This window comes from Kogia breviceps, chromosome 12 (assembly GCF_026419965.1).
Source record: "Kogia breviceps isolate mKogBre1 chromosome 12, mKogBre1 haplotype 1, whole genome shotgun sequence".
In the NCBI taxonomy this organism is placed as follows: Eukaryota; Metazoa; Chordata; class Mammalia; order Artiodactyla; family Physeteridae; genus Kogia; species Kogia breviceps.
This window is the reverse complement of record NC_081321.1, coordinates 93394833-93422807: the sequence shown is the minus strand read 5'-3', so window position 1 is coordinate 93422807 and position 27975 is coordinate 93394833. Positions and strand designations below refer to the sequence as shown.

Here is a 27975-nt window from a genome sequence, read left to right as displayed (position 1 = left end):
CCTCCTCCTTGGCCAGCCCTCCATCTCCGGGTCCCACTCTGCAGCCTCCTTCGCAGCCCGCTGAGCAGTGGGCGTTGGAAGACACCGACCCCCAGTTCTCCCAGCCCTGCCAGTGCCACCAGCCTTCTACCCAGTGCCCGGGTGCACCCACTCCATGGCCCCCGAGATGGACCAGTTCTACAGGTCCACCATGGCCATCTACAAGGTGAGTGTGTGCGTGGCCCAGGCCCCGGCTGCTGCCCCCGCTCCCAGGGCTCGAACTCCGGCCAGCCCTGGAGGATAGCAGCAGCTTGTTCCAGGACAGAAGGCCCAGAACCAGGCTGGGCTCAGCAGTGGGCATGGGGGGCGGTCCCTGGGGGCAGTCGGCCACTCCAGCCCCAACCTGAGGCTCCCAGCGCACGGGTTCATCCAGTGAGTGACAGGACTGCTGAGACAGACTCCCAAACACTGGATGAAGTAGGACAGGGCCCAGGGTGGCCTTAGCTGGGAGCAGGGGGCCCGCCCGAAGAGCCACCTGGCCGCCCCAGGGTAGGGGAGTCTCTCTTTGTCTCTTTCTCTCTCTGCCTCCCTGTCTCTGTCTCTCTGTCTCTCTCTGGTTTCTGAGCCCCTTACCCAGACTTCTTACTCGACTCCAGGGGGGTTGCTGCAGTCTCCATAGACATTTATTGAGCACCTCCTGTGTGCAGGACCCTTTCAACATGTAAACCTCACAACACCCTATCTTTGGGGTAGAAAATAATCACCCCATTTGACAGATAAGAAAACTGAGGCCAGAGAGGCTAAACAGCTAGTTCAAAGTCACCAAGGGAAGAAGAGGGGCTGCTGAGATTTGAATCAAGACCCAAGTCTAAGTCCTCTACCCAAGTGGCTCTCCAGCTGGCCATGGCCTGCGGCGGCCCAAGGGACCCGGCCACAGTCTTGTTCCCCAGGGGCTCTTCTCTGAGCAGGGCAAGGTCTGCCCTTGCCCCTGAGGTGGCCGAACTCCAGGCAGTGTTGAGCCACGCCCAGCTGGGCGCTGTGACAGACCACAGGCTTCAGCCAGTGGGAGGAGAACCTTCTAGGCACAAGTGCCCGCTGGGCAGGTGGTGATCTGGAGCCGGCCGAGGGGACCTCGGCCTGGATCCTGGCCAGAATATTGGGTGACTCCAGGTTTCTAGGTGGGCTCCCTCGAGTCAGGCTTCTCACTGGGGTCGGGGGTGCCCTGATCCTGAGACCCATCATTCCGTCTCCCTCTCCCCATCTCCGCCCTCCCTCCCACCACCCTTGGACTCCAGAGCATCATGGAGCAGTTCAACCCCGCCCTGGAGAACCTGGTGTACCTGGGGAACAACTACCTCCGGGCCTTCCACGGTGAGTGCCGGGCCCTGCGGGCCCTCAAAACCCCAACTACACTCACTGCTCTGTGCCCCCCTGATCTGCCACTGAGCGCAATGCCATATACCCAGGCCACCTCTGCAGCCCCAGCCTGGCACCCTGACCCGCCCCGCTTCCAGCCACCTAACAGCCAGACCTCGCCACTCGCTCAGCGCCTGTGGAAACAGCTCCCATCTCCCCCATTTCCCAGCAGCTGCCCCACCCCCAGAGCTAATCAGCAGAGGGCTGTGAGCCACCTGCCTGACGGACAAGCCAGGGACACACCCAGAGCTGAGTGTCACCCAATCCCTCCCCACCCTTTAGGACTTCAAAGCCCTCGCAGCAGTGACCTGAGCCCATGCCACCCCCAGTCCCACCTCCTGCCTCACAACACACCCGCCCACGCCCTCCCTGGCACACACAGATACCTGCACCCCACCCCCTCACGGACGGACACAGGCCGAGGCCCTGCGCTGGGGGCAGCTGCCCCGTTCCCTGCCCCGCAGGGAGAGCCCATCCCCCACTTTTTCACCCCCCCACCCCCCCCACCCCCTCCTCTGGCCAATGCCACCCCGTCCCTCCCTCTCACACACACCTACGCCAGAGCTGGAGGCATGTCCTCCACACTCTCTCCTGGGGGAAGGAGAGGCCTCCAGAAGTGGGGAGGGGCACCTGGAGGAGGGGTCTGGGGCCGGACGCATCCCTCTCTCCACGCAGCTCTGTCTGAGGCGGCAGAAGTGTACTTCAACGCCATCCAGAAGATCGGGGAGCAGGCCCTGCAGAGCTCCACCTCGCAGATCCTGGGTGAGGCACGCCTCTTCCCCTCCATCTCCCCCACTCATCTTCTTAGGCCTGGGGGACACTCCTCCTAGCCCCCCTCCCCACCCCGGCCCCCTCCTGTGTTCCAGGCTCCGGGCCCGCCTCTGCCTGCCTCCCTGGTGCCTCCCCTCAGGCCCGGGACCGGCCTTGCCCCCCCATTCTCAGGTCCCAGACGGGGTTCCTTTTACAGTCTGGCCCTTCCAGGAAGTCACCCCCCACCCAAAGACACAGGTCTTGCAGCCCAAGGCCCAGAGCCCAGACTCTTGTTCTAGAGCCAGGGCCCCTCCCACTCCCTTCCCTGTAGGACTTTGCCAGGGCTAGGACAGGTGCTGCCAGAGGCCCTGAGTCATATGGGGAATCCCTGGACTTTGGTCCCCAAATCCAGCCTTGGGCAGGCCCTTCTGACAGCTTCTGGTGGGAAGAGGGTGGACAGGGTAGATCCCAGCACTGAAGCTGCTGCTCTCTGTGCCTCCAGGTGAGATCTTGGTGCAGATGTCCGACACCCAGCGGCACTTGAACTCTGACCTGGAGGTGGTGGTGAGTCCTAGACCCCACAGACTGGAGGGGTCACTTGGGAGAGTGGGCTGCATTCTATGGTGGACGAGGGTCTCCACACCCTTCCTCAGACAGGACTTTGGTGACATGACAACAGCGGCTGCCCTTTTGGGCACCTGCCAGGGCCCGGCTGTGCTGGGCACATTTACCTGCACATCTTGTTCAAGCTCCAGCAACCTGGGAGGCAGGTGCCATTTCTATTTCCGTTTGACAGAGGAGGAAACTGAGTCTCAGGGATCTAGCCACTCGCCCAAGATTCCAGAGTGAGTGGAGGAGCCAGGAAGCGACAGGACTGTCACCCACGTGCGTCAGGCCCTGCCCCTACCTGCCTCCCTAGGGAGCAGCCAGTGATCTGACCTTACACACCTAGGAGAAAACCCTTCCACGGCCCTGCCACCTGCAGAACTAAACCCAGCCCCTCGGTAAGGGGTTCCAGCAGCCTCCCTGGCACCCCCAGTCACAGCCCAGCCAGCCAGAAGAGCTGCCCTCTGCAGACACACCTGGCGTCCCCACCGTGGGCTGCTATCTCGCTGTTCTCTCAGCCTAGGACCCACCCACCCCCACCCCTGCTGGCCAGCACAGTCACTCCCTCCTCCAGGAAGCCTCCCCTGACTCCTGGGCAAGTTCAGTCTCTCCTCCCTCTGGACTTCAACAGATGCTTCTATCCATTCTTAGCAAGTAGTGGTGAAGAAAACCAGCTCTGCAGCCAGAGCACCTGGGTTCAAAGCCCAGCTCCACCAGTTACTGGCTTTGTGACCTTGGACAAGCTACTTAACCTCTGTGCCTCAGGGTATCTGTCTGTGAAATGGAGATAATCATAATAATTGCCTTGTAGGAGTCTTGTGAGCATTAATTGTATGAATAAGTATAAACTATTGACCTCGGCACCTGTAGCCTTCTATGTACCTTAGCTATGATCATTAGAAGCAGAATTTACCCCCGTCTCTATCCCTGCCAAGACTGGAAGCTGTGCCAGGGCTGGGACGTGGTCTTCTCTGTAGCTCCAGGGCCTGGGACAGGGACCTGGCACCAAGCAGGGCTGCACTGACTGGGAAGGAAAGAATAAGCTTTGAAAAGGGAGTGGGGCTGGGCCAGAGGGAGCGGAGAAGAGAAGGGCCTTCCAGAGGTCGCCGTGGGCTGAACATGTGCAGAGCGTGGCATGGCATCGGGCAGGAGAGAGCTGGGGGTGGGGGGCAGGCAGAGAGGGAAAGGTGGGCGGGGCTGGCCGGGAGGAACCATGGAAAGTTTGGAAGGAAATTTCAACTAATCGTGGAAGTGCACGGTTCTCAAACGTGTGTGTGGGAAACCACTGGAGCTCTGGCTACTCTTTGGGGACACCATAAAATACTCATCAGTTTGGGAACCATGTTGAAATGGGGAACAACTTCACCAGCAGAAAACGTGCATCCACTACACTCGATAACACCAGGGCCCCGGGTCCCTCTCCTAGGCACTCTGAGGCTTAGTGCTAAGCCCGTGCCACCTCCCGGGCCTTGGGCGGGGAGTTCCAGAGCATGGGTCACGCTGGCAGCCTGCAACTTCCTGTCCTTGTGTTTGATGGCTCTCCATGTCACCTGTGGCACACCTGGGCTGGACACGGATGAGTGTCACCCAGGCCTGCTCTGTAAGGAGAGCTGCCCTCTTTGGGTACCGGTGTCTTGGCTGTGACAACAGGGCAGGGCCCTTGGCCAGAGCCATACTGGGCCGAACACACCAGAGGCCACCTCCCCCTTGGGCTCATTCATTCGACAACTATTTACTGCCCTGTGCCAGGTACCGCTATGGGCACTGGGGATACGGCAGACAAAACCCCCTGCTCTCCCCAAGGGGGGGAACCAGACAAAACCCAGGACAAGTAAGTGAGTACAGATGTGATGGGTTAGATGCAAAATAAGCTATGAAGAAAAATAGACCAGGGAAGGGGGGTAGAAAGCACTGGAGGGACGCAGTTTTTAACAGATGCTGAAGATGAACAGATGAACAGCACTAGAAAGGTGACATTGAGAAGAGGCCTGATGGAGGCGGGGAGTGAGTGGGAGACACCTGCAGGAGGAGTGTTCCGGGAAGGAATCAGCACATGGGAAGGCTTGAGGAGGCCCGTGTGGCCGGAGCGGAGGCAGCGAAGGCCAGCGTGGAGATGACCAGCCGCCAAAGGGGCCGGGCCTTGCGGGCCTTGTCGGAACTCGGGCCAGGCCTCTGAGTGTACTGAGCAAAGGAATGGCAGGATCTGACTCAAGTTTGGTTTTCAGAAACCAAAGCTTTTTTACTGTAAACTAAAATACAGGCATAGAAAGTGTCACTGAACAAATTCGAGCTTAATGCATCATTATAAGGCAAACCACCTTTGAAACTCCCAGCCGGGTCAGGAACTTGGCCAACCTTTCCTGGAGCCCTTCTACATGCCCCCATCAAATCACAGACCCCCTCTTCCTCCAAAAAATCATCGCTGGTCCGACACTGCCTTGTGTTTCTTCGTAATTGATCACCCAGTTGTATGTCCCTGGATGCTAGAATTTGTCTTGCTCTCTCTTTTTTTTTAAGTATGTCTCTGAGTCTCTTTTAATCTACTGGCTCCCCCTCCATCCCTTTCTTCTCCTTACCATTTATCTGTTGACGGGCCCGGGACCTTTTGACTTGTTGGTGTTCCAAACACTCCTCGTGCGGCTCAGCTTGTTCCTCTGTCCTCTGGACCCAGAAGCTTGATCAGACTCGGGTTCCATCCGTTTGGCAAGACTAGAGTGGGTGCTGGCTTCTTCCAGCAGGAGGCGTGTGGCTTCTGCCACCTTGTGACAAGAACAGCAACGGAGGCTGTGTGTCCACACCCACCCGTACGTGGGAGTTACAAGATGCTGCTGTTCTGCTGCTCTTTTACTTATGAACTGGAGCATTTCTCTAAGGAGACGTTTCTTCTTATGTGCTCTTTTTTTACCCAGTGGCACGCTTCTTATGGGAAAGACGGGATGAAGGCTTATTCCCGCCTTGTCGGCTTTCGAGATTTGAATCTGCTCCCTGTCATCCTCTGAAGGTGACCAGTTAGCTTTACTTTTTTTTTTACTAGTACCATCAGTATCATATTTTTTTTTTTTTTTTTTTTTTTTTTTGCGGTACGCGGGCCTCTCACTGTTGTGGCCTCTCCCTTTGCGGAGCACAGGCTCCGGACGCGCAGGCGCAGCGGCCATGGCTCACGGGCCCAGCCGCTCCGCGGCACGTGGGATCTTCCCGGACCGGGGCACGAACCCGTGTCCCCTGCATTGGCAGGCGGATTCTCAACCACTGCGCCACCAGGGAAGCCCCAGTATCATATTTTTTTAGGATCATATTTTTTAGTATCTGGTCAGTATCATAGATCTAAACATATTTGTTGTGTTTTACGCCTTTGCAATCATTACTTCACTGAAGTTGAAGATGTGCCCTCTTTGAACAGCAGAAGCCTCTTCAGTGTGGCACACGAGTCCTTTGGCGTGACTCTCATGGTTCGGAAAGGCTCCTTGCTATCCAGCCTGACAAGACGTTCTGCCCTCACCTGGTACTTTGCTGCTCTACACATAGAATCAGCCATCTCTCCATGAGGGCCTGTTTTCATTTTTTGCTTGTAGTGGAAAGTGGTATTTCAAGACCATAATCTGGGCACTAGGGGTGTCCATTGGGTTGACCGTTGCTCCTAGGCTTTTTTAGGGGCCAGTGCCATACAGACAGGCGTACATACATATGTGCATATAATAGATATGCTACATATGCCTAGATACATAGATATATGCCTAGATACATACATACATTTGTACAAACTTATATATACACAGACGTACGTGACAATATATATAGTTAAAGATAGAACGCTTCATAAATTCATACTGATACTTCCAATTCAGATTCCGCACTAGATTTTTACTTAACCTCTTCCCTATTCCACCAGTATCTCTTTTGTTCCACATCAAGAATCCTGATTCTTGGGAATTCCCTGGTGGTCCAATGGTTAGGACTCCATGCTTTCACTGCCAAGGGTGCGGGTTCAATCCCTGGTCAGGGAACTAAGATCCTGCAAGCCGTGCGGCGCAGCTCCCCCACTCCGCAAAAAAAGTCCTGATTCTTAAGGACACAGAATGAGAGAATAAGAATATCCCATAGTTACCGTTTGCTTTATCTCATGTTACATATACACAAGAGTCTCTGAATAATGATAGTAATTCTACCACCACCAATATGATTTCTGAAAACTGTTAAAATCTGTTTTACATTTGTTCTCCCCAGCCTCTCCCCACTTTCAAAATACAGGCGTGCTTTGGGGATATTGTGGGTTCTGTTCCAGACCACCGCAAAAAAGCAAATATCACAATAAAGAGAGTCACACACATATTTTGGTTTCCCTGTGCATATAAGTTATGTCTACACTATACTGTAGTCTGTTAAGTGTACAATAACATTAGGTCCAAAAAAACCAATGTTCATACCTTAATTAAAAGTACTTTATTGCCAAAAAATGCTGACCATCGTATAAGCCTTCAGCAAGTTGTACTTTTTTGCAGTAGCAACATCAAAGATCACTGATCACAGATCACCATAACAGATTATGAAAATAATAAAAAAGTCTCAGCTACTGCGAGAATTACTAAAATGTGACACAGACACAAAGTAAGCAAATGCTGTTGGAAAAATGGCACCGATAGACTTGCTTGACGTAAAGTTTCCACAAATCTTCAATGTGTGAAAAACGCAGTATCTGCAGCTGCGCTTTGTCTACACTGTCAGGACGCAGAGCTGCTGCACCTTGCCTGCTCCCCTTTCACCCTCATTGATCTTTGTTTACACGTAACTACATATTTAATGTTCACCTCAAACCGCATGTCCATGTCTCGCTCGTCATTTTGGCCTTGTACTGATTATCTCCACAGGAAGGGCTCGTGTGAACAATGTTCTCTGAGTTCTGACACCAAGATGACAGCTTGTTCTCCTTATACTTGAAAGTCAGATTTGCTGGATATAAAATCCTTGGCTCACATTTCCTTCTTTCCTCCCTTTCCTCCTTCCTTTTCTTTCTTTCTTTCTTTCTTTCTTTTCTTTCTCTTTCATCTTGAAAGTTGCTGTTGAAAAGTCTGATAATCTATTTCTTCCATTATAAATCACGTGCTTTTTTTGCCTTAGATGCCCAATTTTTTTCTTTTTCTTAAATGTAGTAAGTTTTCCAGACTATGTCTTGATATTGGTCAGTCTGGGACAATATTCTTAGTTATGTGGTGTACTCTTTCAATATGTAGTTTGAAATCTTTCTTTTTTTTTTTTTAATTTCAGGAACCTTGTCTTGAATTACAATTTTTAGACTTTTTTTTTTTGTTCTCTTTCTCTGCGTTTCTTCTTCAGGGACTCTTATTATCTGTGTGTTAGACCTTCATAGCCTATCTTCAATATTTGTCTCTTCCTCTTGGCTGAATGGAGCCCATATTGTCGTATGGATGAGACTGGAGTTTGGGGAGGATCTGGGCTGGGATATACATCTGGGAAGCATCAGCCAGTGGACTGCATGAGCTCACCAAGGGAGTGGTGTAGATAGAGAAGGGAAGAGGCCCATGGCTGAGCCCCGGGGCAACTCAACCTTCGGGGACCAGGGAGATGAGGGGGACTGAGCAAAGGACAGAGAAGAGGCAGCCGGGGCGTGTGAGGAAAACAAGGAGAGGGTGGTGGGCTGGAAGCTGAGGGAGGAACTTGTCTCAGGAGGATCGAGTGGCCAACTGTGTCCAATGATGATGAAAGGGCAAGTTGGGTGAGTCCTGAGAATTGATCATGGGGCTTAGCGAGGTGCCGTCTCGGTGATTTTGAGAACAACACTCTTGCTGGCGTGGTGGGGCAGGAGCCTGATGGAGGGGGTTCAAGAGCAAATGGGAAGAAAAGAGCTGGGGTCAGCCCACAGAGACAGTTCTTTCAAAGGGATTTTCCTGTATCAAAAGCAGAAGGATTTCTCAAGTTACTGGAATAACTCGATCCATAGAATTTACAGTACATGTTCTCAGTAGTGGGTGTGCTCTCAGCTAATGTACTGAGCGGCTCACAGGACCCCGCTAATGGAGGGTGTCCCAGGGGGAGGGGAGCAGGGCACGGCAGCCTCTGTTCCGACTCGCTGGGAATTCCTCAGCCTACCCTGGGTTTGGTGACTTCCTTGTTTCAGAAGCCACCGGCTAATTATAGGCAGTCCTGTGGTTCCCCCACAGCAAGAGTTCAAAGTTCTCTTCAAGTATCAACATCTTATTAGATCCATTTCTTCGGGAGCTTGACAACGACTTTCCATTAACCCACTGATGCCTGGGCCCCGTCTGATTGGAGCATCCTAGGTCTGTGTCCTCTATGCTGTTGGCGATCACAGCCAAGCCCTGGTAATGAGAAGAATTACAATCCACCTGTCCTGCTCTAATGCATGTTTCCGTGGCATGACTTAGTCCCCGCGTGACTAGAAGCAGAAGGGGCCGTATCCTATGACATGGAAGGTGGCTTGTTCTTAAGTGATGTTTCCTAGGCAAGGGGAGGGGAAAATTCGCAATTAGGAAGAAGGGTAAAGCCCCCAACTTGTCTGCTGCACTGACAGCAATAGCCCTTCAGGCTGTATTTTAAGAACTTTTTTTTTTTTGCGGTACGCGGGCCTCTCATTGTTGTGGCCTCTCCCGTTGCGGAGCACAGGCTCCGGACGCGCAGGCTCAGCGGCCATGGCTCACGGGCCTAGCAGCTACGCGGCACGTGGGATCTTCCTGGACCGGGGCACGAACCCGTGTCCCCTGCATAGGCAGGCAGACTATCAACCACTGTGCCACCAGGGAAGCCCAAGAACATTTTAAAAGGGCTCCTGCACGCAGGCCTCCCTGGGAAGGACAAGCACTCCCAGGCTCCCAGGTCTCTCAGCTGGGGGTGGGTGTGGCAGCCTCCCATTTCCACCATCATGACAGCCCCACCTCCCCCTGCGTCACCTCAGCGTGCCAGCTCTGCAGTAATTCAGGTGTCGCCAGTGTGTCCATTCTATTGGTTTTGTGCATTTTTAATATTTTCCATGGCCTTAGGCGTGGTTCAAGTTCATCTCTCCGGGTACAATTCACCGTCTCTATTAGCACTCTGGTTGCCAAGTTGCCTGGGTTTTGAGCATCAGCCCCAACCCTGCATCTTCCATAAGCCCTGTTGTTTATATTGGGCGATTTGGCAGGATGTGGCAGTTTTCAGGAACATATGTCTTTTTTTTTTTTTTTAATTGTATTTATTTTTATTTTTTGGTTGTTTTGGGTCTTCATTGCTGTGCATGGGCTTTCTCTAGTTGTGGCGAGCGGGGGCTACTCTGTTGCAGTGCGCGGGCTTCTCATTGTGGTGGCTTCTCTCGTTGTGGAGCATAGGCTTTAGGCGCGCAGGCTTCAGTAGTTGTGGCTCGCGGGCTCACTAGTTGTGGCACACAGGCTTAGTTGCTCCGCGGCATGTGGGATCTTCCTGGACCAGGGCTTGAACCCGTGTACCCTGCATTGGCAGGCGGATTCTTAACCAGTGCGCCACCAGGGAAGTCCAGGAACATATGTCTTGTGTTGGAGCAGAACCTTGAACTGGGAGGTCCCACAGGTATAGGTCAGGAAGGCTCACTTCCTTACTGCCTGGATCCAGCAGAAAAGGGCCCCCATGGGGCAGAAATAGGGACTCAGAGAGGCTTGTAACACTGATCCTGTGCCACCCCCCAAAACACACACTGGCAGCCACACTCAGGGGTTTAAGGCCCGGCTCGTCCTGAGAGGGCCACACCCAAGCTCCCTTATAGACCAGCAGTTAGCAAGGTTTCAGAAACAACTGTGGAAGAAAAACTGAGAACTTTTATAATTTACTGGTCTTTCCTGACGACCAGCATTCCTTTTCCTGAGGGACAGAGCTCCCACAGCACAGCTTGGGGATCCCCGTGGCAGGAGGCAGGATCCGCCCAGGGTTCTTTTTTTTGCTTTTAAAGTCTTATTGAATTTGTTACAATATTGCTTCTGATTTATGTTTTGGTTTTTTGGCCACGAGGCATGTGGGATCTTAGCTCCCCGACCAGGGACCGAACCTGCACGCCCTGCATTGGAAGGCGAAGTCTTAACGACTGGACCACCGGGGAAGTCCCCCACCGAGGGTTCTGGAGCAGGGACTCCTGAGGGGGAAGGCCAGGCAGACAGAGAAGGCTGAGCAGAGTTGGAAGTGTCCCCAGAGGCGGCAGCAGGATGGGAGATGCTCCTCTTTGCAAAGAGTACAGATGGAAGGATTTAGGTCTGATGTCCTAACAACACGGAGTGACCCAGGGAGCACTGATGGTGGACACAGGGGAACGTGCCAGCTGACCACCAAGGCCCACAGAATCAAGCTCACTGGGTTCTAGGGCTGGAACTTAGGGACCATCTGGGCAAAACTTTCCCATTACAGATGGGGAAACTGAGGCCCAGGGAGGGGCAGCAACTCATCCAAAGTTACAGGGCAAATTGGAGGCAGAACCAAAATGGCTAGAACGAAGCTTTTCTGAGCCTGAGCCCAATAGCCTTCCTGGTCGTCCTGTCACCCAGGTGGTCAGCCACCTCCATCTCACCTGTCACGGGTACCTGCCACCCCAGTGAAGCCCTCAACAGCTGTGAGCTCTTTTGCTGGGCCAGGCCCAGTCCACAGTGCCGGAGACACAGAGATGGGACAGACCTGGTTCATGCTGCCCATACAAACGGGCTGTGACCAGGGGCCCGGCAAGAAATTCCATCTTACGGCTGGAGGAGCGAACAATGAACAAACAAGTTGTACACATGCCAGAAACAAAATGAGAGAGTGATGAATTCTGCCTGAGGAATCAGGAGGGCCCCCCAGCAGAGGGGGCAGTGAAGCTGGTATTTGAAGACTGGTAGGAAATTCCAGGCATAATCAAGGCGCAGACTGAGACTAAGAACCGGAAGATGTCGACACATTTATGGAGGATGTATTTCAAGCCAGGGACTGCACTAAATGTTTTGTATGTTTAACCATTTAATCCTCCCTCCAAATAGGTGCTCTTGTCTTACCCATTTCTCTGATGATTGGCGAGGCGCCTGGTGTGTCAGGAATGCAGTGGGCAATGTATTGGAGTGAGCAGTGCAAGGAACTCTGGGGCCTGGGAATGAGAGGGCCGCCCTGATCACCCCCATCCTGCACTCCACACAGGTGCAGACATTCCACGGAGACCTGCTGCAGCACATGGAGAAGAACACCAAGCTGGACATGCAATTCATCAAAGTGAGTCTGGGCCCCCAGCCCATCACCAGCAGGACCATCTCTCCCCTTTTGAGGGCTGGGCACACTGAAGCCAGCGCTGGGCATTGACTGGCCCCAGGTTATACATGTTCCCAGCTGAGCCCCTGCCCCTGTCCAGTACTCTGGCCCATAAGCCAGGTGCTTTGAGCTCTCTGACACGGGGGTCTCCCTCCTCTCTCCGCCCCATCCAAGGACAGCCGCCAGCACTACGAGATGGAGTACCGCCACCGAGCCGCCAACCTGGAGAAGTGCATGTCCCAGCTGTGGCGTATGGAGCGCAAGAGGGACAAGAACGCGCGGGAAATGAAGGTGCAGGGGCCGGGGACGACACCGGGCTCCGAGGGGACCCCCAACACCCGTAGGAGCTCTCCCACCCAGCACCGGCCCAACTCCAGGAGCGTGTCTTGCCCCACCCTGTGTGGCAAGCATAGCTGGAGAGGTCAGCCAGCCCCTGGTGGGTGGGCATCACTGTCTCAAGGACACCCTCAGCGCCGCTCCTTGTCCTGACACTGCCTGGCCCTCCCCACATTCCCGTGGCCTCCTCGCCTTCTCCTACTTCATTGAGAAAACCTGAGGCCCTCAGTCACGTTGCTCCTGATCAAGGTAGCAAAGGCAGAATCCACCAGCAGCCCCGCCGCCCTCCCCCTCCCTCCCGCCCCCTGGCTAAGGCCAGCCCCTCCTCCCGAGCTCAGGGCCCCGCCCTTGGCCTCTGTCTCCAAGACCTCTATCTCCTTTCCTGCCTCCTCTTCTGGCTCCTTTAATAAGCTCATATCTCTCCTCTTTGGAATCTTCGCTCCCAAGTAGGGGGTTATTATCAATTAATTTGCATTTTCATTAAACCAACTCTCTCAGGCCTCACTTCTGTGCTTGGCCCTGTGCCTGGCACTGGGGACAGAAGGATGGCTCAGACACCAGTCCTACCTGGGATAAGTGCCCGGGCCAGAGGCGGGCAGAACCCAGGCTCATGAGGCTGAGGAGGATACACATGAGAGGGCAGGCCCGGAAGCGAGGGCAGGCTGGGTGCTCAGGGGAGGCTTCCAAGAGGAGGTGGCTGGTTCAGGAAGGAGGGCGAGGCTTCAGACAGCTGGCACTCGCGGGAGTGGGATGAGGGACGCACCCCCTGCCTCCAGCCAGAACCCCCTTTCCCCCCAGGAGAGCGTGAACCGGCTGCACGCGCAGATGCAGGCCTTCGTGTCCGAGAGTCAGCGGGCAGCTGAACTGGAAGAGAAGCGGCGCTACCGCTTCCTGGCTGAGAAGCACCTGCTGCTTTCCAACACCTTCCTGCAGTTTTTTGGCCGGGTGAGCTGGGGCTGGGGGACAGCTAAATGAAGCCTTCTGGGGGCTGTACTCTCTGTGAGCTGGCTGTGCGTGGGAATTCCCCTCCCTTCCTCCCCATTCCCTTCTTTCCTTCCACCCTGGAGATATTTATTTTACTTATTTACTCTCTCCATCTATTTCTTTATTCATATCATCACACATTCATTCATTTATCATCATGATTTTTAAAAATTCTCACATTCACTAATTCCTGCATTTATTCATTCATGTATGGACTATTTATTTTTTTATTCCTCTTTACATACACTCACTATTGACAAAATCATAAACTCATAGGTTTATTCAATTACTGTCTATTAATTTTATCATGGTATTTAAATCTTCTATTAAAAAAATCTTCTATGGTCTTGCTTTGTCTGATCTGCTAGACCATTGTATTTCTAATGGATTTTGCTTTCTGCATTTAGCTGCCATGTTGTTTAGTGCTGTGGGGTTTATGACTTGACTATTATACCTTATCTGTGAATATTGCCATTTATGTATATATATCTCATAATCCAGTCTGATACTTTTAATTCCACTTTTACATTAATATCGCCCTTCCTACTTTCTCTTTTCTTATCTTTAAGTGTTTTATGTTACAAAGATATAGCTCAGTTTTGATTTTTGACCAGTCCGACAGTCTATGTCTTCCAATAGGAGAATTCTGTTCATTCCCGTTTAACCTAACAACTGATATACCTGCTCTATTCTTTCTGGATAACTTGAGTTGACTGTATTTACTTTGTCGTTTCCTCTTTTTCTCCCACTCTTGTTCTCGTCAGTTTGATAAAATATACATTCCTCTGTCAACTTTAATACTATAATAGCCAGTTATTTTACCAGCAAAATCAAGTTTATTCAGGAATAGTCAGAAGAACTGCAATTCACCTTACGTGAAGTACGCCAGACCACGCGCAAATCCAGAGAACAGGGACTGACAGCTTGCTTTTATGGGGAAAAGAGAGGAGTTGGGAGGGGCTATAATAACCAAAGAGTCCATTGGAGGAAGCTGGGAGTCCAAAGTATGGAGGTTTCTCATTGGTTGGGCTGCTACAGTCTGATTGGCTGGGCTGTCACAGGGGTGGGGGTTGGAGGAGAAGTTTTCTTCTGCTGCTGGATAACAAAGTAGGCAACAACTTCCTGTGGGAGATGTAAGCTTGCTTCTCTTCCTGCTTGGAATAATTGAGGCTACGTAGCAGGGTATGTGAGCTCCCCCTACAGGCCTGCCCCTACCCCAATTTTAGCTGAGATTCATTTAATTTATTTAATTCCACATCCCTCTCTCCTTTATTATTTTGGAAAGCCTATTGTTCGTTTCATCTCTGCTCATGATGACCTCACTCTGTGACCCTCATAATCATATATATTTTTCTATTATGTTTTTCAAAAACTAATGCCCCCCCCCCACACACACACTACTTGGTCCTTTGCTCCCCTCGCCCCATAAGAGGAGACCTTGAGAAGGATTTTCCTGCCCTCCCTGATGCTCTAAGATGAGGCTTGTAAAGTCTTTACTCCTCTTCTCATCCTTCCAAACCACCACCTCTTGGTTTTGCCAAGAAACTTCAGGACTTTTAGTTCCAGACCCTCACTAGTCATTTCTTTGCAGCATGGCCCTTCTATTTCAAGAATCTATACTTAGATTTACATGTATTACCATGGCCAGTGCACCCCCATCGTCCACTAACATTTCACCACACGTAGGATCAGATACAATGCTTACCACTGTTTTCAATCCTTTTCACCTCCCACTGTCTTGAGGTTTCTGTTTTGATTAATTAGCATGGCTGGAGAACTTGCATGAGTATTTTCTGCATATACACTGTCGGAATCCTTGCATCTCTGCAAATGTCTCACTTTTACCCTGCTGGTGGGGCATTTTGGCTGGTTGAAGGAGCTGCAGCCTTTTTTCCTCATGGTCCAAGATGATTTGCCCCTGTTTTCTAGTGCTCGGTGTTGTAGATGCTAAGTCAGGTGCTGGTCTGTCTCCTTTCCCTTTTAAGTAACAGGCTCTTTCTCTATGGATGCTTGGAGATTTTCTTTGTGTCCTTGTGACTCAGGAACTTGTCCCGGTACCACTTAGATGTGTGCCTGTCGGTGGGCCTTCAGCCTGCAGGCTCAAGTCTTTCTTCAGGTCTGGGGAGCTATTTCCTCTTCTGTTTCTTTAATTATTACCTCTCTGCCATCATTACCTTTTCTCTTTCTGGAACTCCAATCATTTGAGCCTCCACATCTATGACCATCTTCTCCCCCACTATGTCTAATTCATTTCTTCTTGCTCAGTATTTTGAGATATTTCTCCTCCTTGATCTGCAGGCGACTGATTCTGTGCTCAACAGGACTGTCCTCTCTCTCTCTCTTTTTTTTGTTAACATCTTTATTGGAGTATAATTGCTTTACAATGGTGTGTTAGTTTCTGCTTTATAACAAAGTGAATCGGTTATACATATACGTATATCCCCATATCCCCTCCCTCTTGTGTCTCCCTCCCACCTTCCCTATCCCACCCGAACTGTCCTCTCTTTAGTTCATCTGTTCAATTTTAAATCTTAACGTCATGCTTTGTCTGGGTAAGAAGGTCTTTGTTTTGCAGTAAGTACCCTTATCAAGTCCTTGTTAAGCTTGTCACTCCCTCCTCTCAGCTGTGGGGGGTGGGGGTGGGGTGGGGTGGTGGTGGTGGTGTCTGCTGTGTTCTCCTTGCTGACCACTGGGTCCTCTTAGGTGCTTGTTTCTTTCCTTTGCCTCCTCATGGTCCTGTTCCCACTCTGGGTTGAGGTGAACTGCAAGGGCTCAGGCAGTGGTGCTGGCAAATGTGGGGTGGGACAGGAGAATGGAGCAATCTCTACCCAGTGGGACCCCACTCTGCCCCAGGTCTTCCTTTTGCAAGCATCAGCTGTCACTCAGCCTCTCATGTGGAGAGCCACAGCAGACAGGGCTTCTAGGGAAGGTTATACAGGTTGTGTACTGCACAAGGAAGCCTGGCTGAGAGTAGAGCTATGCACTGCTCTCCAAGCTGAACATACTGGTGCAGACTGTGTTTGCTTGAAGAAAGGAGCATCATTACCTTTGCCATCCTCTAAAGCCATCCTTTAAAGATGTGATACACACTCACACACACACACACACACACACACACACACACACACACACACTGGAATATTACTCAGCCATAAAAAGTGAAATAATGCCATTTGCAGCAACATGGATGGACCTAGAGATTATTATATTAAGTAAAGTAAGTCAAAGACAAATATCATATGTTTGTTTGTATCATTTTTTAGATTCCACATATATATGTCATATGATATATGATATGATATGATATATGTCATATCATATATGTGGAATCTAAAAAAATGATACAAATGAACTTATTTACAAAACAGAAATAGACTCACAGACATAGAAACAAACTTATGGTTACCAAAGACGATAGCAGAGGGCGGGGAGAGAGATAAATTAGGAGTTTGGGATTAACATATGCACACTGCCATATACAAAAAAGGTAAACAACAAGGACCTAATGTATAGCACAGGGAACTATACTCAATATCTTGTAGTAACCTATAATGGAAAAGAATCTGAAAAAGAATGTATATGTGTGTGTGTGTGTGTGTGTGTGTGTGTGTGAATCATTTTGTTAACACAACATTGTAAATTAACTATACTTCAATTTTTAAAAATTTATCAAGAAAAATTTTTTTTTAAAAGAGGCGGGGCTTCCCCGGTGGCGCAGTGGTTGAGAGTCCGCCTGCCGATGCAGGGGACACGGGTTCATGCCCCGGTCTGGGAAGATCCCACATGCCGTGGAGCGGCTGGGCCTGCGTGTCCCGAGCCTGTGCTCCGCAACGGGAGGGGCCACGGCAGTGAGAGGCCCGCGTACCGCAAAAATAAAATAAAATAAAATAAAATAAATAAATAATAAAATAAAAATTTTTTAAAAAGAGGCCATTCTCTCACCAAATGTGTACCCACCAGGCTCTGTCCATCCAGACAGAACATCTGTTTCTAAATTGCAAAGAAGTACCTTATGGGCTAGCAGCTGCCCAAGCCTGGAACTCAGGAAAGCCAGCAGCCCCTCTCAGACCACACTCAGGAGGGACACGATGTTGCCCTACCCAAGTGTCTCTGTGACTGCACTGCTCAGGCCCCTGAGCCCTGTTGCCTGGCCTCTCACTTGCAGATCCTCAGGCCCCTGCCAGCCCACCGGTGGTCAGAGTTCTGTCCTGCCTTCTGTGAAAGTCCAACAGGGGCCAAAGCCTCCCAATCACCCTTCTTGCATGTGGACTTGCCCACCTCCCTGGCCTGGCCCAGCCGTTGACCCCTCTGGGGAGGGGATGATGGAATCTGCAGGAGGGGAGGGGCCAGGGCTGTCGGGAAACCATCCTTCCATCATTCCCTAAAAATCCTTGCAGTTTTCAATGTCATTTGTTCCTTCATTCATTTATTCAGCACATAGTCTTTGAGCCCAGATGACATACCAGGCTCTGGTTCTATTTGGTATCTGAGAGAGACCCACCCAGCCAGCCAGCCTCTCTTTCCTGATGCCACAAACGTGGGCTTCTCTGCCCCTCCCCCAGCCTCATTGCTCTTTCCATTACTTTCTATTTCTTTGTAGTCTTGCTTAGTTTCTATATCCATTTCTTTGTATTCTTGTACAGTTTCCCAAATACTGTGCCCTGGCTGCAAATTCTGGCAAGTGATTTCATTTCCGAGTCTCACTTTCTTATCTGGAAAAGGAGGGAAATAATCGCCCCAGCAGAAGGCTGGCGCGATGGTGGAGCCTGGCATAGGCAGGAGGCCAGTGGGATTAGGTCCTCCTGCCCTGCTCTCTCCCCTCCAAAGATGAAAACAAAGGCTCCCATTCAGGAGACCCGAGTGCTTGCGGTCAGCTGCCCCCAACAGCCAGCAGCCGACTCCCGCCTCCCCGCCCTGGGGTCCTTACCTTGCCAGGTCCTCCCTGAGTCTCTGTTTCTGATCCCAGGGACCCTGCGGTGCTGAGCAGAGGTGGGAGATGTGGCTGGATCCAGTGACTGATCCCAGCCCCGGCTGACCTTCTCCCACTCTCACCACCGCACCCAGCCCCGGGCTCAGGGCTCGGCCTTCTCCCACCCTACCCCACCCCCACTGAGTGATCCTTCAGGGAGAAGCTGCTGCTTCTTCCTTTAAACAGTCATATTGAGATATAATTCACACACCATGAAACTCACCCATTTAAAGTGTGCAATTCAAGGGTGTAGTACAGGAACTTCCGTGGTGGTCCGGTAGGTAAGACTCCATTCTCCCAATGCAGGGGCCCCGTGTTCGATTCCTGGTTGGGGAACTAGATCCCACATACATGCTGCAACTAAAAGATCCCACATGCATGCTGCAACTAAAAGATCCCACATGCATGCTGCAACTAAAAGATCCCACATGCATGCTGCAACTAAGACCCGGCACAGCCAAAATTAATAAATATTTTTTTAAAGTAGTGTAGTATATTCACAGAGTTGTGCATCCAATTGCCTCAAGGCAAGTTTAGAACATTTCATTACTGCTATAAAAAAATAAAATCAGTACTCCTTAATGGTCATTCCTTGACCCTCCCATTCCCCCTTGCCCTAAGCCACCACTGATCTACTTTCTGTCTCTATAGATTTGCCTCTTCTGGCATTTCATATGAAAGGACTCCTACAACATGTGGTCCTTTATGACTGGTTTCTTTCACTGAACATCGTGTTTTTCAAGTTCGTCAGTGTTGGAGCGCATGTATCCTCACACCATTCCTTTTTATTGCCAAATAGAATCCCATCATCGGGATATGCCACATTTACTTACCCATTCATCAATTGATGGACATCTGGCTTGTTTCTACTGTTTGGCTATTATGAATGGTGCTGCCATGGATATCCACGTAAAAGTTTTTCCGTGGACGTGTGTTTTCATTCCTCGTGGGTATATAGGAGTGGAATTGCTGGATTGTATGGTAACTCTATGTTTAACTGTTTGAGGAACTTCCACACTCACCATTTTACATTCCCACTACCAGTTTATGAGGCTTCCAGTTTCTCCACATCCTTGCCAGTACTTGTGACTGTCTGTCTTTTTGATTATAGCCATCCTAGTGAGTGTGGAGTGGCATCTCATTATGGTTTTGATTTGCATTTCCCTGATGGCTGATGATGCTGTACTCACTGGCCATCCTCTAACATTAAGAGGAGAGCTGACCCCTCCACTGGCTGCCTCCGGCTGAGTGATCGCCCCCTCAGGAGGGAGCTGTGGATTGAATGAACCAGCCTTCCCCTAGGTACAGGAGAACGGGGAGCTGGGGAGCATGTGGTCTGACCCAGCTGGACTTTAGGACACACACGATCTAACTCCTAACACAGTGAAGCATAAATATTTACCTGTTAAGTATATCTATATGCAGAATGCACAAGATTTAAAGAACTCTGAAATGCCTGAGCACAGTAAGGTGTCTTTCTCATCTGTCTCCAATAATTGGTCCTTGCTTAGTCTAGGTCTAGTCAATAGCACGCCTTTCTACCTCACCGTCAGCTTCTCTGGGTTTATTGCAGTTGTGTAAGTATATCTCTAGGATAAATGCCTAGAAATGGGATTGGTGAGTCCAGGGAGATAAGCATTGGCTGTACCAATTTACACTTCCACCAGCAATGGCGGAGATTCCCTGTTTCCTTGACAACAGTATCCGAGCAAACTTTTTGATTTTGGTAATCCAAAAGATAAAAAAGGTATCTCAGTGTAGTAGTTTTACACTTGTTACGCTTGTCTTATAAGTGAGATTGACATCTTTTCGTGTTTCAGAGCCATTTGATTTTCTTTACTGTGACAGGTATCTTTTCCTCCATTTTTCTTATGAATTTGTAGGAGCTCTTTATATGTTACTGAAATTAGCCCTTTCATAGTGATGAGTTGCAAATTATTTTCCCAGTTTGTCCTTTCTCATTTGATTTTGCTTATTGTGAGTTTTGCCATGGTAAAAAATTATTTTCATTTAGTCAAATTTATCAGTCTTTTATAGTTTAGGGGGTTTGTATCATACTTGAATGGCTTTTCTTTGTTTAAATATTTGTCTTACATGATGAATTTAATTTTTTAATTTTTATTTTATTTTTGGCTGCGTTGGGTCTTCATTGCTGCATGCAGACTTTCTCTAGTTGCGGCGAGCGGGGGCTACTCTTCGTTGCGGTGCGCAGGCTTCTCACTGCAGTGGCTTCTCTTGTTGCGAAGCACGGGCTCTAGGCGCACGGGCTTCAATAGTTGCGGCACGCAGGCTCAGTAGTTGTGGCTCACGGGCTCTAGCGCGCAGGCTCAGTAGTTGTGGTGCACAGGCTTAGTTGCTCCATGGCACGTGGGATCTTCCCGGACCAGGGCTCAAACCCGTGTCCCCTGCATCGGCAGGCGGATTCTTAACCCCTGCGCCACCAGGGAAGTCCCAGAATGGCTTTTCCACTCTGTAAATACTTTTAACATTCTCCCATGGTCTCCTCTATGTTTCTTCCCAACCACTGGCTAAACTGCCTAAAGGCAGGGCTGAGGGGAGACAGTGAAGTTGAGTGCCGTCCAGACCAGGACTCGATGCTGAGGCCACTACTCCGAGAACCCCCTAGCACCCTGGCAGGCACTTTCATATTGGACAAAAACCCTTTTTTAAGTACGATAAGCAAAACTTAATGGTCTCACTTTGCTTACTGCCTCTGAAACAAGCGCACAAAGGCCTTCGGAGTTTTGTCTTTGTGCTGTTTTGCTAATTAACTATGCAAGGCATCAGAGGGGGCGGCCACCTAGCCACCAACTGGACTAGTTCCTCCCGTGACTTTAGGCGCTGAGCCTTTCTGGTTTGCTGCCTGAGATCAAATTTTCAGCAGCTGGGCCAGACTGAAGGGGAAAATCATGGACATGTAGTCACAGGAAGCGTCCTCAAGACAGACGAGTACAGGCCACTCCATTGCTTACTGGATGAGAGACCTCGAGCCAGTCATTAACTGCTCTGACCCTCAGCATCTTCTTCTATAAAATGGAGATAATAATGGCACCTACCTCGCAGGGCTACTGGGAGAATCGAATAGGATCATGGAGGTCAAGTCTTTAACACTGGACGTGGCACAGAGTAAATGCTCAGCAAAGGGAAGCTTTTATTATTCCTAAGGTGACAATCCTGAACTTGGCCTTGAGGGAGCAAGTATTGGAGTAGAAAGTGGAGAGACACTGATAACTGGAGAGCAGAGTGTTCTGATGGTACCTAGGATGACCTGAGTGACAACACAGACAGGTCAATGCCACTGAAAGAAGTTTTATTACATATCACACTTCCCAAGAGAAAGGGTCATGACACGCTACGCAGGGCCACATGGGAGTAGTACCAGGGGTTGGTCAGGAGGCAGAAGGAACCAGGGGACAGCATGGCCCGGAACCTTTGTTACGGTTTCCATGGGAAGGGATGGGCAAAGAAGGGTAAGCAAGTTTAAGTAGGTTTAGGATTGGATGGTTTGAATAATTTCAGTGGGCTCTGGGCTACAGGGGTTATTCTAATTGTCTGGTACCTGGCTTGGGTGATTTAGGGCAGGGGAAACTTTAGTTTGGTGTGTGAATTAGGAGGTGATTGGGGATATGGGTTTTGGGTTGGTTGGTTTGCATAATGAAAGGTGTGCTCCAAGCAAACTGTTCACTATCTCTAGGAATTATCTAGCCCTGTGAGGTGCAGTCTTTTCAGATTAACAAGGCCCCACGATGTCAAAGCATCATAAAATACAGAAAACTAAAAACATGATTAATACCCACAGCAGGTCTAACATTTAAAACCTTCCCACCCTAAGTTGTTATGGACTATGTGGTCAGCGGCCGAGTTTCCTGTCCTTGAAGGTATTCAGGCAGAGTTAGATGCCCATGTATTGGGGATACTAGAAAAGGGATGCTTACGTAGACTAAAGGGATTGACTGGAAAAACTATTTGGAAGTCTTCTTTTAGAAAACTACTCAAACTGGCTTAAACAGAAAAGGTGTTTATTATTTTAGTCACTGGGAAGTTCAAGGGTTTCAGGTACAGTTGGATCCAGGAGCACACAAGATGTCATCAGAAATTTGCCACTGTCTGTTGCTTAGTTGAAGTGTCCTGTGCCGGCTTCACTCTGTCCATTTAGCAAACCCCGTGAGGTGAGAGAATATATTTTTCCAGATTATTCCAGGGTAAGTTCTGGGACTGGGTTCTTTGGTAACAGTTTTTGGGTAGGTGAACATACCTGACTCCATCTCTGTAGCCAAGCCTGGACTGCACCCCTACCCCTGCAGCAGACAGTGGGAGAGCCCCCGTCAAAGCACAAGACTGAGAGATGGATCAGGGGAAACTCCTCCAGGAAAAGTGAGGGGCCTTTGACAAAAGACCGGGAGGGCTGGCCAGTGGGTGAACCCAAAGTGACCACATCGATCTTTGGTTCCTTCCAGCTGGAAAGTCCGGTCATCCTCAGCTTGCAGGGCCCGAGTTCCTGGGTCTAGGATGCCAGTTTTCAGTCCCCGGGATTCTGGGGTCTGCTTGGATCTCGCTGACCCCCGTGTCCCCACCCGGCCAGGCCCGGGGGACGCTCCAGAACCGCGTGCTGCTGTGGAAGGAGCAGTCGGAGGCCAGCCGCAGTCCGTCGCGCGCCCACTCCCCGGGCCTGCTGGGCCCCGTGCTGGGGCCGCCCTACCCCTCGGGCCGCCTGACGCCCACCCGCCTGGACATGGTGAGGCCCTGGGCGCCCCCGCCGCCGCCGTTCGCGCCCCCGCCGCCGTTCGCGCCCCCGCCGCCGTTCGCGCCCCCGCCGCCCCCGGCACCCTCCGCGGGGCCCTGGGGCCTGAGGCCCTCCGCCTGGAGCCTCCTCCCCCCGAGGGTCCCGTTCTACGAAGCGCCCCTCGGCCGGCCCTTCCGCCCCGGCGCGACCTCGGCGCCCCCGTGGCTGCTCGGCCGCAGGCCCGAGAACCCCTACGCCGACGCCTGGGACTGGGGGTGGGACTAGGGCGCCGCGGCCCCGCCCCTCCCCGCCCCACCCTCCCCTGCCCGTCTCCCCTCGCAGCCCCAGAGGCCTCTGGGAGAGTTCGGCTCCCCACGCAGCCGGCACGGCTCCGGCTCCCACGGCTCCGAGCCCACTGAGGCGAGATACGCGTCCCAGCTGGAGCCAGACCGCCGGTCCCTGCCCCGGACGCCGTCCGCCTGTGAGTACCCCCGGCCCCCGCAGCGCAGAGGGAGGGCCAGGTACCCAGGTTGGGGACCCGGGGCCGGGAAGAGGAACCGAGATCGCGCTGCAGCAGGAGGGATCGAGGGTAGACGCCAGGGAGAACTTCCCACCCACGTGCCGCGGCGCTCTCCTGCTCCTCGGCAGCCTCGCTCTACAGCATCAGCACCGAGCGCTCGCGCTCCAACTCTTTCGGCGAGCGCCCGGGCTGCAGGGGCGGCGGCGGCGGCGCCCGGCGAGTCCGCGCCCTGGTCTCCCACTCGGAGGGCGCCAACCATACGCTGCTGCGTTTCTCGGCCGGAGACGTTGTGGAGGTGCTGGTGCCGGAGGCCCAGAACGGCTGGCTCTATGGCAAGCTGGAGGGCTCATCCACGTGAGTAGGAGCCTCGGGGCGCAGGGTGGGTTGGAAGGAGGACCGGAAAGCCTGGGCTCCAGCTGCAACCGAGTCTTCCAGGATGGAGGCTGTCCCTGGGCCTTCGAGCAACCCATCCCCCATCCCCTCCTGGTCCCACACCAGTTTCCTCATCCATTCAACGAGGGTAGGAAGAGTCGCTTTATCAAGTTCAGGATGGTGGCCCTTGAGAGGGTGGTAGAGGGTGGGGGATGGGAAGGTTCTCTCACAGGTGGGAACAATATAGAAACCCTATTGCTTGAGCACCTGCCGTGCGCTTTACACTAAGAGAGGCGGCAGCTTGCCTTCTACCCTGCGAGAGTCCGCCAGGCTCCGACGGAGGGAATGGACAGGGCGGGGGCCAGGCGCAGGGGCGGTGCTGGGGCCTTGCAAGCTGAGTGTGCTCGCCTCCTTGCAGTCGGGCGCGGTGGAAATCCTTACAGAGCATAAACTGGGGCTGCTGTGGACGCCACGAGTAGAAGGGGCAGGCGAGGGAGTGCGCTGCGGCCGCCGTAAGCCTGGAGCAAAGCAGGGAGCACTCTTTCTACCAGAGAAAAGGGGAAGGTGGGAGCCCACGCCCACTCATGCTAAGGAGAGAGGAATGAATGAGGACAGGAAGAGGGGATGAATGAATGGAGCGTCGACAGGGGAGTCAGCAGGTGCGTGTGAGGGTGCTTGCCGGGACGGTCACGTGATCAGTAGATGGACAGGTGGAGGATGGATGAGGGTGTCATGGTGTGAGCAGATGGGTGGGTGGAAGGGGCCATGGGCGGATGCACGGATGTGGGGTGCGTGTATAGACTAATGGGTGATTGGAGAGGTGTGTGAGTGGGTTGATAGAGAGGCGGGCAGGGGGGCAAGTGCTGATGGATGGGTCAGTGGATTGGTGGTCCTTGGGGGCTTGCCACGTGGATCATGGATGGGTGATGCATGGATGGGGTGACGTGTAGATAGATGGGTGGATGGCAGGTGACCGCATGGATCAGGAATGGAAAGAGGAGCCGGTGGGTAGAGACGCGACTAAGAACACGAGTAGTGGAAAAACACACCTGCTTTGCAGACCCGCGTCAGAGGGCAGCAGGGTGCCGCCCTGAAAGTCCCCAAAACAGGTGTGTAGCAAACCTCCTGGGGACCTGGTTATAAAACCACCTAGACCTGAGCTCTCAGACCGCGTTCCTGGGACACCGTTATCCTGTCTGTGACTCGGGTTAGGGAAAACAATGGCAAGTTTCATCAGTAGGCACTTTATGGTGAAAACAGAAGTGAAACGTTCTGAAATGGTTTTATTCTGTCAGTTTGACTTGAAATAGCTTCCAGTTACCTGTAGGTGAGAATGTTATTGATCGGGTTTGGGGACCTAAGGTGGCTGTTTGGAGAACACTCGCAGATGTTCTGCAAGACTCTGATGGGGTCCGTGGAGTCTGAAAAGGCTAAGGAACGTCGATCGTAGTACCTCTGTCTCAACCCTGGCTGCTCTGAAGATGCAGTAATGAGCCTCCAGCCAGACAAAGGCTCCAAGAGCAGGGTGCCCGGGGTCACCGGGACCAGAGGGCCTATGGTGGAGGGTTGGTAGCCAGGCACCCCCGGCTCTGGTTCCCCTTCCTCGGGGCCCGTACAGCTGCCTTTGGTCCCCCTGCCCACCGGTCCCCTTTGCCTCACCCTTGTAATCATCTGTTTGCGGGCCTGTCTCCCCCCCAGGCTGGCTGGGAGCCCCTGGGGAACAGGGACTGCATCTGGCTCTCCGCGGGCCCTCGTGTGGCGGGTACTCAGCAAGTAGGGAACGAAGCTGGTCACCACATGTCCTTGGATACAATGCTTTCCTTCTCGGATCTCCAGTTCCTCCTCTCTAAGGCTCCCCAGCCCCTCGTGGGACATGAGGCTGGATGGGTGGCTTTGAATGTCGGGAAAGACCTGCCTCGAAGGATGAAATGAGTTACTCTTAGAGCCAGGCCTGGCACACAGCAGTGCCCGGTAATCGTCTGCTCCTCTTAGAAATGGTATTTTGACCACCATTGTCGGGCCTTTTGCTTCCACCCCACAGGAGCGGCTGGTTCCCTGAGGCCTATGTGAAGCCTCTGGAGGAGCTGCCCATGAATCCCATGAACGCCTTGAACCCCGTGACCTCCATGAATCCCACGAACCCCTTGAACCCTCTGACGTCCATGAACCCCATGAGCCCTATGAATGAGCTGCCTTCCAGGTACCGCTGTGGTCAGACGTGGGGCGGGGGCGGGGACTCCAGTGGGGGGTGGCCCCACCCACCAGGAAGGGCATCTCTGAGCTGCAGTCCTGAGTTAGCCCAACCTCCTTCAGCTCCTGGAGAAAGGGCACCCCCATCTCTCTACGTGTGAAGGTCATGTGTCCATCCCTCTGCCTCCTCTCAGGACTGCCTTCAAGCCAACAGTCTCCTTTCACCCAGGGGCAAGGGAGGAGGGTGTAGGACGCTCAGGAGCCCAGCAGATGGGGTGGGGGTGGGGGGTGCAGCAGGGCCTGACCCCTGACCCCCTTCCCGTCCCTCCTGTCTCTGGGCTCAGGTCCTACCCACTCCGGGGCAGCCACAGCCTTGATGACCTCCTGGACCGGCCAGGCAACTCCATAGCATCCTCAGAGTACTGGGATGGCCAGTCCCGCTCCCGAACCCCAAGCCGGGTCCCGAGCCGCACCCCCAGCCCCGCACCTACACCCCTGCCTGGCAGCCGCCGAAGTAGCATGGGCAGCATGGGGGTGGCCAGTGACATCAAGGTGAGCCCCTCCCCCAGTCTGCCCTCAACCCTGGGGTGGTCCAGTGGGCAGGAAGACTGGAGACCAGGTAACCCTCCCTGCCCTGCCACTGGCTGTCTGGCAGGGGGCCCTCTCACTGCAGCCTCAGTCTGCCCGTCTGTGCAGGGAGGGGTGGGATGGGCTTCTGAGTCTGGGGTGGAGGGTGGGGGGAATGCATTCCTCTAGTGGATGGGAGCCCCGGCCTCCTGCTGGGAGCACTGGAAAAGGCCTCCCCTGGGGGTGGTGTTAGCCCCGGGAGATGGCACTTTGGCCCAGAGGCTCCTCAAGTCTGAAACCCACAGCATTGTGGGTTTCGGAACGCTGGACCTCCTTTCCCAGAAGCCTGGCGCTGCAGGGGCCTCTGGTCCAGTCCTCTGCCCTGCTGGATTGGGAGTGGGAGGGGTAGGGGCTCGCTTGCTCCTTCCCCCCCAAACCTGGCCCTCCCTCCCCGCTCACTGCAGAAACTCATGTCCTGGGAGCAGCAACCCCCAGAGCTCTTCCCTCGGTGAGTCCTTGAGTGCGGGTCAGAGGGGGCCGGGCTCAGCAGAGGGCTGTGGAGGGGAGACAAAGGTGGGCGTGAATGGAAGTGGCCCGACGGGGACAGGAGGTAGGGGGGACACCTGGCTCAGATGCCCAGCTGCCTTCCCTGGATCCACAGCCAGCTGGGGACTGGGCCCCTCTCACCCCCTCCTCTCCCCCAACAGGGGCACAAACCCCTTTGCCACCGTAAAGCTGCGTCCCACCATCACCAATGACCGCTCAGCGCCCCTCATCCACTGAGGTGTCTCCCTCCACCAGGGGTCTGAGGTCGTCCCCCCGACACCTGCCCGGGGGCTGCCCAGAGCTGGCGGCAGCAGAAGCAGCAGCAGTGGGTCCAAGGAGCCGGGGCCCTGGTACCGGGGACAGCTGCGCTTCCCCAGACCACGGCCCAGCCTGAGCAGTTCCAAAGGCACTGGCCTGGGGTCTGGGGACTTCAAAATAAAGCAGCTGGAAATGGGGGACAGAACCATTTCTTCCCCTCCAGGGGCCCCGGACTCTCCCTGGGGGCCTGCCTCATGCCCCCCAACCTCTTTCCCCCTTCTCTGTCCCAGTGGGGAGGAGCCCCTTACACACCCCCTCCCCTGCCCCACACACCTCCCCTGTTTAACTTTTGTAAACGGTGAGAAATAAAGCAAGTGAGACACTGGCAGCGGGACTGGTGGAGTCTGACTTGGGGGACAGGGTGGGGATGGAGACCTCCCACTGGAAAAGGGAGTCCAGAAGGTCCTGAATGTCACTGGCAGTTCCCTGGGAGGCCTCACTCACGCCCAGCCCCTC

The 27975-nt window shown here is 52.9% G+C and overlaps 1 protein-coding gene across 2 annotated transcripts; it reads left to right on the top strand.

Annotated features, from left to right (window-relative positions):
- The first annotated feature begins 16 nt into the window (after window positions 1–16).
- Window positions 17–27847, top strand: BAIAP2L2 (BAR/IMD domain containing adaptor protein 2 like 2). 2 transcript variants are annotated; one of them, XM_067010193.1, is made up of 14 exons: window positions 17–205; window positions 1275–1350; window positions 2071–2157; window positions 2648–2709; window positions 11887–11958; window positions 12169–12285; window positions 13129–13275; window positions 22866–23018; window positions 23349–23487; window positions 23655–23880; window positions 25940–26098; window positions 26433–26640; window positions 27120–27163; window positions 27457–27847. In XM_067010193.1, the coding sequence occupies exons 1-14, from the start codon at window positions 155–157 to the stop codon at window positions 27593–27595; spliced, it is 1680 nt and encodes a 559-aa protein (XP_066866294.1). In that variant the 5' UTR covers window positions 17–154; the 3' UTR covers window positions 27596–27847. The 2 variants fall into 2 exon arrangements, with proteins under 2 accessions (XP_066866294.1, XP_058936525.1); XM_059080542.2 differs by having other exon boundaries at window positions 27363–27847.
- Window positions 27848–27975: the final 128 nt, after the last annotated feature.